The sequence below is a fragment of the Bombus huntii genome, chromosome 10 (assembly GCF_024542735.1).
Source record: "Bombus huntii isolate Logan2020A chromosome 10, iyBomHunt1.1, whole genome shotgun sequence".
NCBI classification, from domain to species: Eukaryota; Metazoa; Arthropoda; class Insecta; order Hymenoptera; family Apidae; genus Bombus; species Bombus huntii.
This window is the reverse complement of record NC_066247.1, coordinates 14,153,341-14,166,005: the sequence shown is the minus strand read 5'-3', so window position 1 is coordinate 14,166,005 and position 12,665 is coordinate 14,153,341. Positions and strand designations below refer to the sequence as shown.

Sequence of the window (12,665 nt, the reverse complement as noted above, 5' to 3'; positions counted from 1 at the left end):
AACTCCAGCTCTCGACCTTCTTCCCTATTCAACTAGCTCGAGTAGTGAAATTGACTCTGCATGCCTGTGATTTTGGCAGGGAATGGGAGTCGAGTTCGTAGTGAATGCACATTGTGTATACGTGTTTTAGGTGGTTTGTGTGAGTTTGTTGCGGAGATTCGAGACATTTATTTAACCTCTTTATCATATTCGAGCCTGTGCGATATAACCATATCTTAAATGTAATAAGTTTTATTTTTTATTGCAAAGTTCTTGAAATATATAATGCACACAATAAGTGTATAATATTTTATATATATAAATTATATTTAAGAAGTTTGGGATAGTTTAAAGATGAAATAAATTGCTTTTTAAGTTTAATCTCTTACTTTCGACGAAATCAAGTTTCTCTGGAATTTGATGGAGTTTAAGATTTGATATCGGTGTCGTAGGAGTTATGTGACACTTTAAGGTGGAATAAATCTAGCGAGGAGTTTAAGGTGCGGCAAAGGAGCGTGGAATGTTGCAATAGAAATTTATTGCAGTGTTAGTGCATTGGTAGATTGATCAAATTTACGTGTAGCGTGGATAACCAATGGTAAATATTTTGCAATGTGTATAATTTCTCAGTAATCTGAGGCTTATAAAATCTATTGATAACTAATGGAATTTGTTGATTTAACAGATCAATTTTAAATTCCTCGTTAATTTAAATTTTTTTAATCCTATTTACAGCTAAACCTTACGACGAAAAATTAACGAAGTGGAATAAAAATGGCATTGTGATTCTTCTCGTCGTGTATTGGTGTCACATCAAATTTAAGAGACAGTTTTACTTGCGGATGCTGCGTGTTACGTTGGTGAAGTCGACGAAAGCGTAAAATAGGAACTCGTCCGAAATACACTAACGCGGAAGGTTAAATTTAACGCAAAAGGCTGAGAAATTAGTTTAGAACTCGAAGTTTCATTGGTACGACGCTCTTGAAACGCATTCAAAGAGGTCGGCGACCTCGAAAGGGGATGAACGCAACTGTTTCGTGGGAATTTCTTATTGTGGCTTATTTGGATGAAGCTACTTTAAAATCAGCGCTGGATTCGTCTGTATTTTGCCCGGAAATCATAAAATGTTTAGGCCAGGCGACTCCGTGTACAGAAAATGTTATGTCCACTTTTTACGTCCGTAGAATTCAACTCTTTACTACTATGCACTTCTTCCCCAAAAAAATATCGCGTTTCAATATTAAAAAAGTTTCAATAATATACTATCCATTAGAAGAATGATAACATGATAACCTTACAAATTATTAGTATTAACAAATTCTTATTGTCGTATAGAAATGCCAACTATTGCTTCGGTAAAACAAACAAAGGAATTTTACAGGTAAATTTTACAAATTACAAGTCATCTTATAACGCAAAATACGACGTGTAAAATTGTCTCAATTTATTAATAGTATTAATAAATTATTATGATAAAAGATGCAGGAATCTTAGCCTCATGAGAAATTAGAGATGAAAATGAGTGGGAAAAGATTAATCACTGGTCCTCCTAAAAAGATGTATTAAAGCAGCGCAAAACCGTTCCCCGAATTCTCATCCCGGACGTCGTACGACCAAAGACAAAAACAACTCACTCGAGGGCATTGCGGAGAGACATTCATCGAGGACACAATAGTATTATTCCAGGAAGTGCTAGTTCTTCCTAGATTCCGGTTACAATGTTCTTAACGCGTGGAAATTAATCTTGACCAGGAAACATCTATAACGGCATGTATTTTCTGCCGTGATTGTAAATCTGTTTGGAACATGCGGTTTGTCCGTTAATCTATGCGCTGTTGTTCAATTGAGTCAATATTATTTGTTGGTAGATTAGTGTGTGCAAGAGCGCTCTATCCATTATTGACCAATTCGAGCACGTATTGGTAAATTTCACACCGGCAATTACGGTGAAATCGTTCGTGGTCGCCGGAAATTAGCAGTATCGTTTGCGGTCGTGAGCGGGGAATTATGTGAAGCAGCTTTGCTTTGTCGTTTCATGCATTTAATAGGTTTACGGCGGTGGACAGAGTTTGTAAAAAATGAAGACAAGGTAGAAAAAGATTATTTTTCATTTTTTACTATTAGATTATTTTCAAAGTGATCTTTTCAGTGAAATATGATTGACAAAAAATAAGATCTATAATTGAATCATTATAGAAAATAGAATAATATTGATAATAAAGAAATAAAAATCAATTATAGAATAACATATAATAATAATAATAATAATAACAATAATGTGGATAGACTTTATGTTTACTTTTATATGTATAATGATACTGTTTGATCCTTGAATTAAAGTTAAGATTAACGTTGCGATTATGATTATCCTATGTCTGACTAAATATATTTGAAGTATCAATTACAGTAGAATTCTTGAAAGATTCTTGGCTGTTAAACAAAAAACTGGTTCCTTTATATTTCGCTCAATTATCATAGAATCGTGAAACTGACTTTCACTTCAAATTTTGTCTGTTTCAGGAGTAACAAGTACCTGTAAAAATCATCCATCAGCCGGATATGTGCTGTCGGAGGGTTTTTCATTAGCATTCCCGTCTTTCTGACTGGTAAGAACCAATTCCTTCAATTCTGTCAACTTTAACCTTTTGAAAGATACTAGTACATAAGTTATACGTTTAATTTTTCTTGAATTCAGGCATGAATCTAAAAGATACTGTGAACTATCTCTGAGTGTATGAAATCAGTTTAGAAATCCAATGGAAATAAAGTTAATTTTAACGCCGAATAGTCATTATTTTTCTTAGAAAAATAAAAAACGATCGTCTTTTAGGGAAGTTTTAACAGATTAATTTATAAAGAGCTGAAACAGAATATTCATGTCATGCATGAATGCGGCTGGTGAATGGATCGAGATCTAATCTAAAGTTTACGTTGTGTCATGTTAGTTTACACAGCTATCATTCGCTCGATCGATCGTTAAGCTGTTGAACTCGATTCAAGACGGACATTTTGACTCTGTTCAGAAGAAAACTGCGTTTTAATAAATTTGACGGAATAGAAATTATGATAGACTACAATATTTTTTTAATTATATCATAAAATTTATTTATTTTTTTTTAATGTCATGTTAGAAACTTCAAATAATGTCCAAAACTTCGAATGTAATCGTTTTAGAAATTTGTAAATTACTTAACGACCAAAAATATTGAATTCTCTATTGTCTGAAGATAGATTCTCTATAATTTAAGTAATTTATTCGTCGAGAATTGATATATAAAGACTTAAATAATAAATTAATTGAAAAATAATTTGCGACTAGTATTGAAAATTTCAATGAAAAGCATATGTATATAGTTTACGCTTCGAGAATTATATGTATTGAGAATATGTATTTGCGCTGATTCTTTGTCCCGCTTGTTATGGCATACGTGTTATAATGATCCTCTAACAATGCTTTCAGGTATGATATTGTATACATTCATCCAGTTTCATTCGACGCCGGTGTCACGTAAAATGGATACTTGGGTTGCGAGAGAAAAGAAAGCTGAGTCGTAGCCCAACTATTAATTCTCTTTTATCGAACTTTATTATGACTTTGGCACTTACAGTAGAATAACGTTGAACAGAGAAAGGGGTGTTGTACAAGAACAGCAACTAGAACGAGAACTCCCCGGGCTGGGTGAAGTCTCGGCTTATATACACCCTGGCTTGGGGATATTGGGGGGTTTGATGTGGATTCCAAGGAGTCCGAAAGTCGGGGTTGGGGCCTTATCTCGGATGGGGACTAAGATGCGTCGCGGCGTTGGCGTCCGACAGTCGGGAGTCGATGTCTTTTCTCTGAGAGGTAATTGGTGTCACACCGGCAATCGTTACGTCGGTTTTCATAGGCCTTGGCATCGTGTTTTGTGGATGCGCAATGGTCCATAACGTCTTCGTGTGGCAGAGGGTAAGAACATATCGCTATTAAAAAAGAAAACGAACACGTTCAAACGCGTCTAAATCATCTTTTATGTGTATTTTACTCGGAAATCATTTTATCGTGAAATTTTGTTTTCAGAGTTACCATAATTTATCTGGTAGAGTTCATAAAAATTTTTCTGAAATCAATTGCAAGCTTTTAGGAAACCAGGATTTTTCACATTTTTAAGAAGCGTTATAATTATATTGCTGATCTTTATTTTATTCGTGCGAAATTGAAAAGTACGCAAATGGCGCAAAATGCATAAAATGCGCTAAAATATACGTATATAAGAAAACAAATCTCGATTAAAATTTTATTTCTTTGATTATGTTCGTAAAACTACAAACTTGTATAAAAATACGCATTCTAGTTATAAGTGTTAAAACATTCGATCTAGTCCTTATCACATTCATGAAGACCTCCATTTAACCATTCGTTGTATCAACAAACATTCATATGCAAAACTTACCACCTACCACATCCTCCGCGTATTAATATAATCCCCTTTTATAAATTATACACTTTAGAGTGGACTGGTTGGGTCAGAGTGATATAAGCTTACAAGTTCTCGAGGAGTTCTACCGAAGTTACATTTACGTTTGCATAATTTCACCGAAAAAGATACTCTGTAGAATGACAGGTTCGTTTGTTTATGTGATCCGCGATCGCAACTATTTCAAGGGGATTTTATAAATAACCATACACACGATATTCAGTGTATTTTCGTATTCTCGTTTATTTTTGGGAGATTTGTAAAACTGTTGAACAAAATAATTGAGTAACGATTATATTTGCTGAGAAAAAGTCTTTTTCTCTGTACCCCTCCTTCTACTTCAAGCATGTAGTATTGACAATAAGATTGACAATGGCTGAAAGTAATCCGAAAGAGTTTTCACCATGGTTATCGGGAACGAAAAAGATTTGAATCATCTTTAATACTTATTCGTAACTAGAATCATTTCAACTAAAATGTAAATTCTTATATTATAACCTTTTTAATTTGTTATGGCCCCTGACTACAACCTAACCTATCATTCTTATTTCGTAGGAGAAGACGAATGCCGTGAAGGCGTTAGCACGCGAACAGTGCGAAGCGGCGGTACAGCTGCAGCGTCAGCAGCAGCTGCAACAGCACCAGAACCAGCCCCAGCTACAACAGCAACAACAACTACGTGGCCCGTTAACCATCCACCATGCTGGCTGTCCAACGAAAGTCGGGCCCGTGACGAACCAACTAAATACCAGCCACGCAACGCACGGCCGAGCTGCACAGTACCAACACTATCATCACCATCATCATCATCGACACGTGTCAATGTCTCCACCGCCCTTGTCGCTCTCATCGACAGCTCCGATCGCGGCGACGCACAATCATCTGAACGTGAGCGGACACAGAAACGTGGTTACGCCACCGGATACACCAGCAGATAGATCGCCACCGAGTCCTGGAAATAAGCTAAATAGATCGCAGCATTTGCCACGGGAAGCAACCGGCAGCGTCAGTCCTGGTCTTCCGGCTGCCACATTGGATCTAAGTAGCGCAGCAACCACCAATAGTCCGCATGAATTGTCCACGTTAGTTTAGAAATTTGGTCCGAACATTATATCTTCACATAGGATTGGAGATTAATAGTTGATAGTTAATTTACACATCGATCTTTTTATTTGTAAATTGGGTCGTGGTTTAGAGTTGGTTTGTAAAAATTCGGTCCTAATTGTTAAATGATAAATATTGATTAAGAATAATAGGCATTGATGTACCAATCTTTTTTTAACTTATATACTTGAGCACACGCATTGGAGATTTCACTTTTATTCAGTGAAACAGCAACTTCATTACTCGCTTATTCAATACGGCAATTGCATATATTTCATGGACATTTTAACAATGTTTTGAATAATTTCTAACGGTACAATTGTGATGAAGTGAAAAAAATCGTGATAAGAAACAGAGAGAAAAGTTGCTCGTTAATGAATATTGACCAGAAATAAAGTAATTTCTAAAAAATATCCCGAAGACGTCGTAGATATTACGAAAGGAATGATTAATTTATACCCGCGTGTATCTTGCCATTACCATACTATTATTATTATTATTATTAATATTGTTAGTAGTACTCGATTACATTATTATTAATATTAATATTATTGCCTTATTATTATTAATGTTATGGAACCTCTAGTCCTAGGTTACTTTCGCTGCCACGAAAGGATAAGATTTTCGAATTTTTGACTATTACGTGTAATTCAAGTTTTCCTGTTGCGCATGCGCAGTAGAAAGAAAGTTAGCGGAACTCAAATCTCGAACTATAGAGAGTTAAAAAGTAGTAAAAGTAAAAAAGCACGAATAACATTTGTATTTGTGCTGGATTAAGTTTGATAATTGAAAATTGAGTTTGATGATAACATTTTTTTCGTATTCGCTTTGGTAAATATTAGTTTTATTTAAAATTGAACAAAGCATTTTATGTTTTTCAAATACGGTACATAATCGTAATATCGAATTTTGTAAACTGATAGTAAGAAACTCTATAATTCGAGATTGGAACTTTGATCAAGTTCACATTGAACGTAAACTGACTTAATTTTGTTATTTAAGCGTGTATACTATACGTGTTTGTTCCTTCTTCTCTTGTGCGCAGGCTATAGCTTAATTACTTCCAATAAACGCAGTTATATCGAATCAATGACCGATACAAATTTAGATATTAGGATTATTTAAACAAGAGATTAAAAACTAAAAAGTATTGTTTTTATACTGCATATGTACATATGCAATATGAACGACAGTTTGTGTAATAATATGTACCCCTCTTCTTGGTTTACTTTTGTATATTTTGCGACATTTGATATTAATTTTATGAGCAACGTACTTACACTTTATCTTTGTAATTAAATGTGAAATGAAAGAAAAGAAATGACATGAGAAAAGGAAATTCGATGTATGAGTATATACGAATTGACGGAATTAAAATTTAAGGCTATATTTAAATAGAAGACGTGAAATATCTTGTCATCTTAAAATAACTTGATCATTCCTATTCTTTTACATAAAAACACTTTTCGACTGTAACTTAAGAAACATGTCTGCTAACGTGAAACGTGCCAGAAAAAATTAACAACTTCCATTAAATTGGCAAATTTCTCATTAATATCGTAAAACTCGCGTTTACAAAGATCAGATCAGTGTACATAATATACAAAACAAATGCAGAATATATAAATATAGCACATACGTTCTGAATTATATTCGAATTGGGCAGGGTAACCAAGTGAAAATATGTAAATTTCACGATGTGTAATGTACACTTTATCGAACTTGTAAGTAGTGTAGAAATAGAATATTTTACACGTAACAAAATATACAAACGACAATACACAAGTTAAATTATTTGTTAGATCTATGTATAACAAGCATAGTACAAAAGTGTTTTAGCTTTATGTACTGGTAATTATGAGAAATACCAACTTAATAGATGTATTTGGTATGTACCTAGTTAAGAAAACAATAAATTATTCTGAACAGATAAAGCGTTTAGTAGCTTGTGAAGTATGAATTTTCGAAAGTATTTTATATCTAAGTAGTTAAGAAACGCGAGCAAGGGAAATCAAACAAAGGAACAAAGTTTTTTTGTTTAAAAATATTTAATTTGTTGTTCTATTATCCGAGGTTAGAAACGATAATGTACAAAATCTGAATAAATAAGATTCTTCAATATTATTGAATTTCAATTCTAGGGTAAAGTAATATATCCGCATATTTTATTTATATACAATATGTATAAATAATGATGTGATTTGACTAATTTTGTTGAAAGAATATTTGTACTTTTTACGTAAAACTTCAGTCTTTTACAAACTTTCTTGTAATTAATAAACCAGTAAACACAATATTAATAAAATCTATTAAAATTATAAACAAACTCATAAGTTTTAATTTTAGTCCTTAAAGGTTGAAATATTTTGCTCCAATGTCGAGACATTTGTTTTAATCCAAAACATTACTATACTGAATCGATAATGTTGCATGTGCCACGAAAATGATGATAGTGTCAGATAACTTGTTGTGAAACGAAAAAGCATTGCATGTACATTTCTGTTGTTTTGTTGACCATGAGTTTGATGATCTTTTAAACTTGCCCATAGCTAAGAAATCAAACAGTATATCTAAACGAAATTAATTTCAAATTATTTTTTAGGTTCTAAGCTTTTATCTAATCTTTCAGAAGTTGCAAAATTTATTCCACAAGAGTCTTTTTTATCGTAACCAAGTACACATCTTAAAACCATTTAAGTCTTCCTTAGTAATTTCTTCTTATCTTTAATAGTAACGAAAATAATTTAGATGAACGTTTTAAAATTGACACCCTGTATATTAAAAATAAAAGATATATTTTCTTCATAATTGGATAGGCTTTTTACAATGGCAATGTACAAATATCAAAATTGCAATTATACTATAACATATGTATATATATAAGCTTCACATTTAAACACAAGATTCTTTATTATATTTTTTTAATACCAATATTTTAATAATTATAACAAGGGTTTTTTAACAAGAGATGTATAACATTGTATACAAATTTTCAAAAACCTATAGATAATTTCAGTTATGCTCTTGCATCATTAATTGTTGATGGAACTCTTACCTCAATTCCATCTAGTTCCTTAGACATTACTATTTGACAGCCTAGCCGTGACCTGAAATTAAATATTATATAACTGAATATGTCAATAAATATATTTATTGCTATACAAATTAATACTAATACACAATAAGATTTCTATTTATCCATTTGAAAATCAACATTGTAAATATGCTAATTCCAACATAGATTTGTAATGATTATAGGGTCATAAATAAAAAACTATGAAAATTTATTATAATTTCAGTTTCGTAGTATTCAGAGATAGCGATTTGAAATTCTACATTGAGATGCAGATTTCGAAATACCCAATACTAACCTGTTTTTACATAAATTTAAATAGAAAAATTCACTTTATAGAATATTAAAAGGTAATAGAATTAATAATGTGAATGATTTGATACTGATTATTATGAACTAACGTATCTGTTAATTCATATGCTAAATCCAACATGTCTAATTCTTCATCTGTTGGTTTGTCAGGAAGTGCATCATAAACTTCTTTCGAAAATATTAAATGGCACGTACTACAAGTTAATGTTCCTTCACAAGCACCTATATCAATTATATTTTAAGATTACAACATACTTATATAATAAAGTATCAAAAGTTAAAAATAATAAGAATATTAAACTTGATAAAAATGAAAATTTTCAAATATTTTCTACCTCAAAATTATTTATTTTAAATTAAGTAAATTATGCTTCTTTAAAACATACCATATCCACCTAAATCAATTTCATTATTTACTACTATGTCTAATATAGTATCTCCAACTTTCCCTTTTGCTTTGATTCTCTCTCCACTTGCTTTAACAAACGTTATATTTATTCTGAAAATAATATTTATGAAAGATAAAAATTATCTCAATATAATTATTTTCTTTATTTTTTGTGTTTCTTCAATTAATCTTCTCTTAATTATACCTTAATTATATGTATCACTTATGATAATAGAAATAATTTAAAAATAAGATATACTTGTCTTAATAATACATAAATAAAATTCGTATATCATATATTTATAACAGTGTTATATTTTTAGTTGTTCACTGTCAATGTTGTTCTTATTAACACTATTCTATTAATACTATGTTATTTTTCTAGATGTTATACTCCTACAAAGAGAAAAATTTCTTAGACATTATTATTAGCATTATTATTTTGACACCAATTTTATATTGGAAGGTAAGTACTGAAATTCTATTAAAAAAAGAAGGAAAGCACAAGAAAATTTGTATCACTTACTCTTGTTTTTCTGAAAGTGGTTGCGTGGTCGATATTCCTCTTGTTGCCTGCAAAAAGGGCAACGTTGTGTTGCTCGTATATTTTGAATAATTTGATGCAATACCGAGAATTGATCTCGAAAATTTTTGTAATTGATTTACTAACGCCATTCCACTGTCATAAATATCATGAGTATGGGACACCCTGTCCGAACACCAGATAAGTATTGCGGAAAATATCAATTGTAGATCAATTGTACTTTGTGCAAAAACTTTCACGGCATTCTTCGGCTGCTATACTGGGACGTTCCTTTACTGTGATAGGTTATAAAACGATTCCTAACACAAGTGACGTATCCCTACCGGACACGTGCTCTTCGGGCCACATGTTTTATGATACAAGACCAGCAAAATGATCAATGTGTAATTTTACATATCTTACATTTTTTCCAAATGAAATATTGTTTTTATTAAACGTTTAAAACCTCAGGCAACATTTATTTCATCTGATTTCAGTTTTACAAATATATATCTATATTACATATCTGTATAAATTACGGTCTGGTTATATCAAACAGGGACCGACACTCGCTAGGGAAAACTGCCCAAAAATTGAATCGTAAAAACCAATATGAAAGACAACAAATTTCTCGTTCTGCGGAACAAATAGAAATGAGCAGAGTATCTTTATCTTTATCTGAGACATTCAAAGCGTATCACGCATACGCTAAACATGAAGAAAACTTTCTTGTCTTCCATGTTCATTTTTCCCTTTCCATTTCCGAACGGTTTCTTCTATATTTATTTATATGTTCGTGATTGATGCTATTGACAACATACAACTAAGGGGAAATGCGAATAGTAATAGATATATGTATAATTCATTATGCAATTTTATAGAATTAAATCTTATTTATCTTCAGATATAAAAACTATATTTACCAGCTGAAACACTAACGCATATGCAGTATAATATAATCTACTTAACAATCTCGTTTTAGTTATAATATGTGATTAATTCTTTTGCTATTTCGCTATAAACAGTTTCTTGTGCATACAATATTTTTTTATAGTATTCTAATATATTGTTAGATATTGTAAAGAAAGTAAAATACAGTTATTGAAGTTTGGGAACATTCAATGTTAACCTTGCTTCAAAAAATAATCTTTCGAATGAATGGGGAATAGATTTTTAGTATTATAGTTGGTATAAAGTCATCATTGTTTACAATGTGTTAGAGTTAAAGAAATGAGACAAATTAATATTTCAGAAGCAAATTCAATATTTAAATGATGTTATTTTAATATGGCAGATGATATGAATGTTCTTTTTATACGAGGAAATGGAAACGTATGTATGGTAATGGAAACGTAATGGTTTTATCATTATTTTAGTACAAGATCTTAGCATAATAGTAATTAACAGTATCCATTATCTTTTAGTCAATTTTTGAAAAATGACATATATGATAATTTGCAATAGTTTGATAATAAAATACTTGTATCAATATTAATAACGTATAATTTGCTATCTCAAAAGGATACAGACACAGCCAATGATAATGTTTGGGATGATAGTGCATTAATAGAAGCATATGATAAAGCAATAAATTTAGCAAAAGAAGAAGTTATCAAGCGAATGGGAATGGATGTTGGAAATTCTCAACCGAAAGAAAACCTGCAAAATCTTAAGCAGCCTAAACACGCAAGTAAATTACACAAGGTTGTGATTTTGATAGAATATTACAAATTTGATACAGAATATTATTAAATATATTGATTAAGAAGCAAATTATTTTATTTTGCTATTTACTTATATTTATTTGTATACACATCTTTTTTCTATAGAAATGGATCATAGGAGCACCTTATCGTGCAATATACTCAGAGGATGGAGAAATTTATGAAGCTATAATATCAAAAATTTACGAAAACAATGGCACGTGTTGAAGTGGTTACCACTTCTAAGAAAACTCTACATCTGGTCTTTTTTAGTTTTCTCAAGCACTGAAGCCATCGACAGCGTGTAGACAAAAGACTGCGACGAAGTCAGGCCATAAACAGTAGACAGGCGACGTTGGCTTCGGGGTTTTTCAGTTATTAGGTAACACAGCTAGCGTGCGGATCTGGACCAGCTCAAATTGTATTTTTACTTATTACACTTCTATTTAAATATATTTTCTACCTTACAATTTATCCACGTGTTTTCTCTGTTTACACACCGAATAACCTCAACAGGTTATGGGCCCAGGGCTGTAAATTGCAAGGTAGCAACGTGAAGTGAATAAATTGTTAAAGTGTTGTGCTTAGTAAAATAAGGGATAGTGCTAAAATGGAATCAGCAAGTGCGAAGGTCGAGATGTTACGCGGCGAAGAAAATTGGCTCCAGTGGCGTTTTGTTATGCGTACACTTTTGGAGGAAGATGACGACCTGATCAACGTGTGTGAAGGGAATTTGTGTCATCCAGGTAACAGCGCGGAGAAAGAAATCGCTCGTGGAAGATTTTTGAAAGCAGATCGATTAGCGAGAAAATTAATCGTGACCTCAGTAGGAAAGAAACCGTTGGATCTTCTTTTATGTTGCACGACAGCACATGAAATGTGGAAAAAGCTGAATACAGTATATGACATGAAGTCGGATGAGAATTTAAATATGGTCCAGAAGCAGTTCTTCGATTTTAAATGGGAAGAATCTGAAAATGTCTCTTACAACCTATCAAAGTTGGAACTCATAGCGGCGAAGATGAAAGTCCTTGGGAGTGAAATTGGCGAGAAAATGCTGATAACACGCATTTTATCGGTGTTACCAAACAAATTCGATCATTTTCACAGTGCGTGGGATTCCGTGGAA

The 12,665-nt window shown here is 32.0% G+C and overlaps 2 protein-coding genes across 3 annotated transcripts; one reads left to right on the top strand and one right to left on the bottom strand.

The window, feature by feature from the left end:
• Positions 1-3,744: 3,744 nt before the first annotated feature.
• LOC126870259 (palmitoyltransferase ZDHHC5-A-like) lies at positions 3,745-6,268 on the top strand. The gene is made up of 2 exons (XM_050627797.1): positions 3,745-3,925; positions 4,989-6,268. Exons 1-2 carry the CDS (start codon positions 3,896-3,898, stop codon positions 5,523-5,525), a joined length of 567 nt encoding a protein of 188 aa, XP_050483754.1. The 5' UTR covers positions 3,745-3,895; the 3' UTR covers positions 5,526-6,268.
• A 2,043-nt stretch (positions 6,269-8,311) lies between these two features.
• LOC126870262 (adrenodoxin-like protein 2, mitochondrial) lies at positions 8,312-10,361 on the bottom strand. 2 transcript variants are annotated; one of them, XM_050627802.1, is made up of 4 exons: positions 9,981-10,361; positions 9,837-9,883; positions 8,994-9,144; positions 8,312-8,644 (listed from the first exon to the last, which is right to left on the bottom strand). In XM_050627802.1, the coding sequence occupies exons 1-4, from the start codon at positions 9,983-9,985 to the stop codon at positions 8,554-8,556; spliced, it is 294 nt and encodes a 97-aa protein (XP_050483759.1). In that variant the 5' UTR covers positions 9,986-10,361; the 3' UTR covers positions 8,312-8,553. The 2 variants fall into 2 exon arrangements, with proteins under 2 accessions (XP_050483759.1, XP_050483760.1); XM_050627803.1 differs by having other exon boundaries at positions 9,012-9,144; positions 9,981-10,343.
• Positions 10,362-12,665: the final 2,304 nt, after the last annotated feature.

Excerpts from the sequence above, each read along its gene's own strand:
- LOC126870259 (XM_050627797.1), top strand. The coding sequence starts at position 3,896 with ATGGTCCATAACGTCTTCGTGTGGCAGAGG. Across the intron at positions 3,926-4,988 it reads ACGTCTTCGTGTGGCAGAGG|GAGAAGACGAATGCCGTGAA; the intron begins GTAAGAACATAT and ends CTTATTTCGTAG.
- LOC126870262 (XM_050627802.1), bottom strand. Across the intron at positions 9,145-9,836 it reads CCACTTTCAGAAAAACAAGA|GTGCTTGTGAAGGAACATTA; the intron begins GTAAGTGATACA and ends TAATTGATATAG. Across the intron at positions 8,645-8,993 it reads ACGTTAGTTCATAATAATCA|GTCACGGCTAGGCTGTCAAA; the intron begins GTATCAAATCAT and ends ATTTAATTTCAG.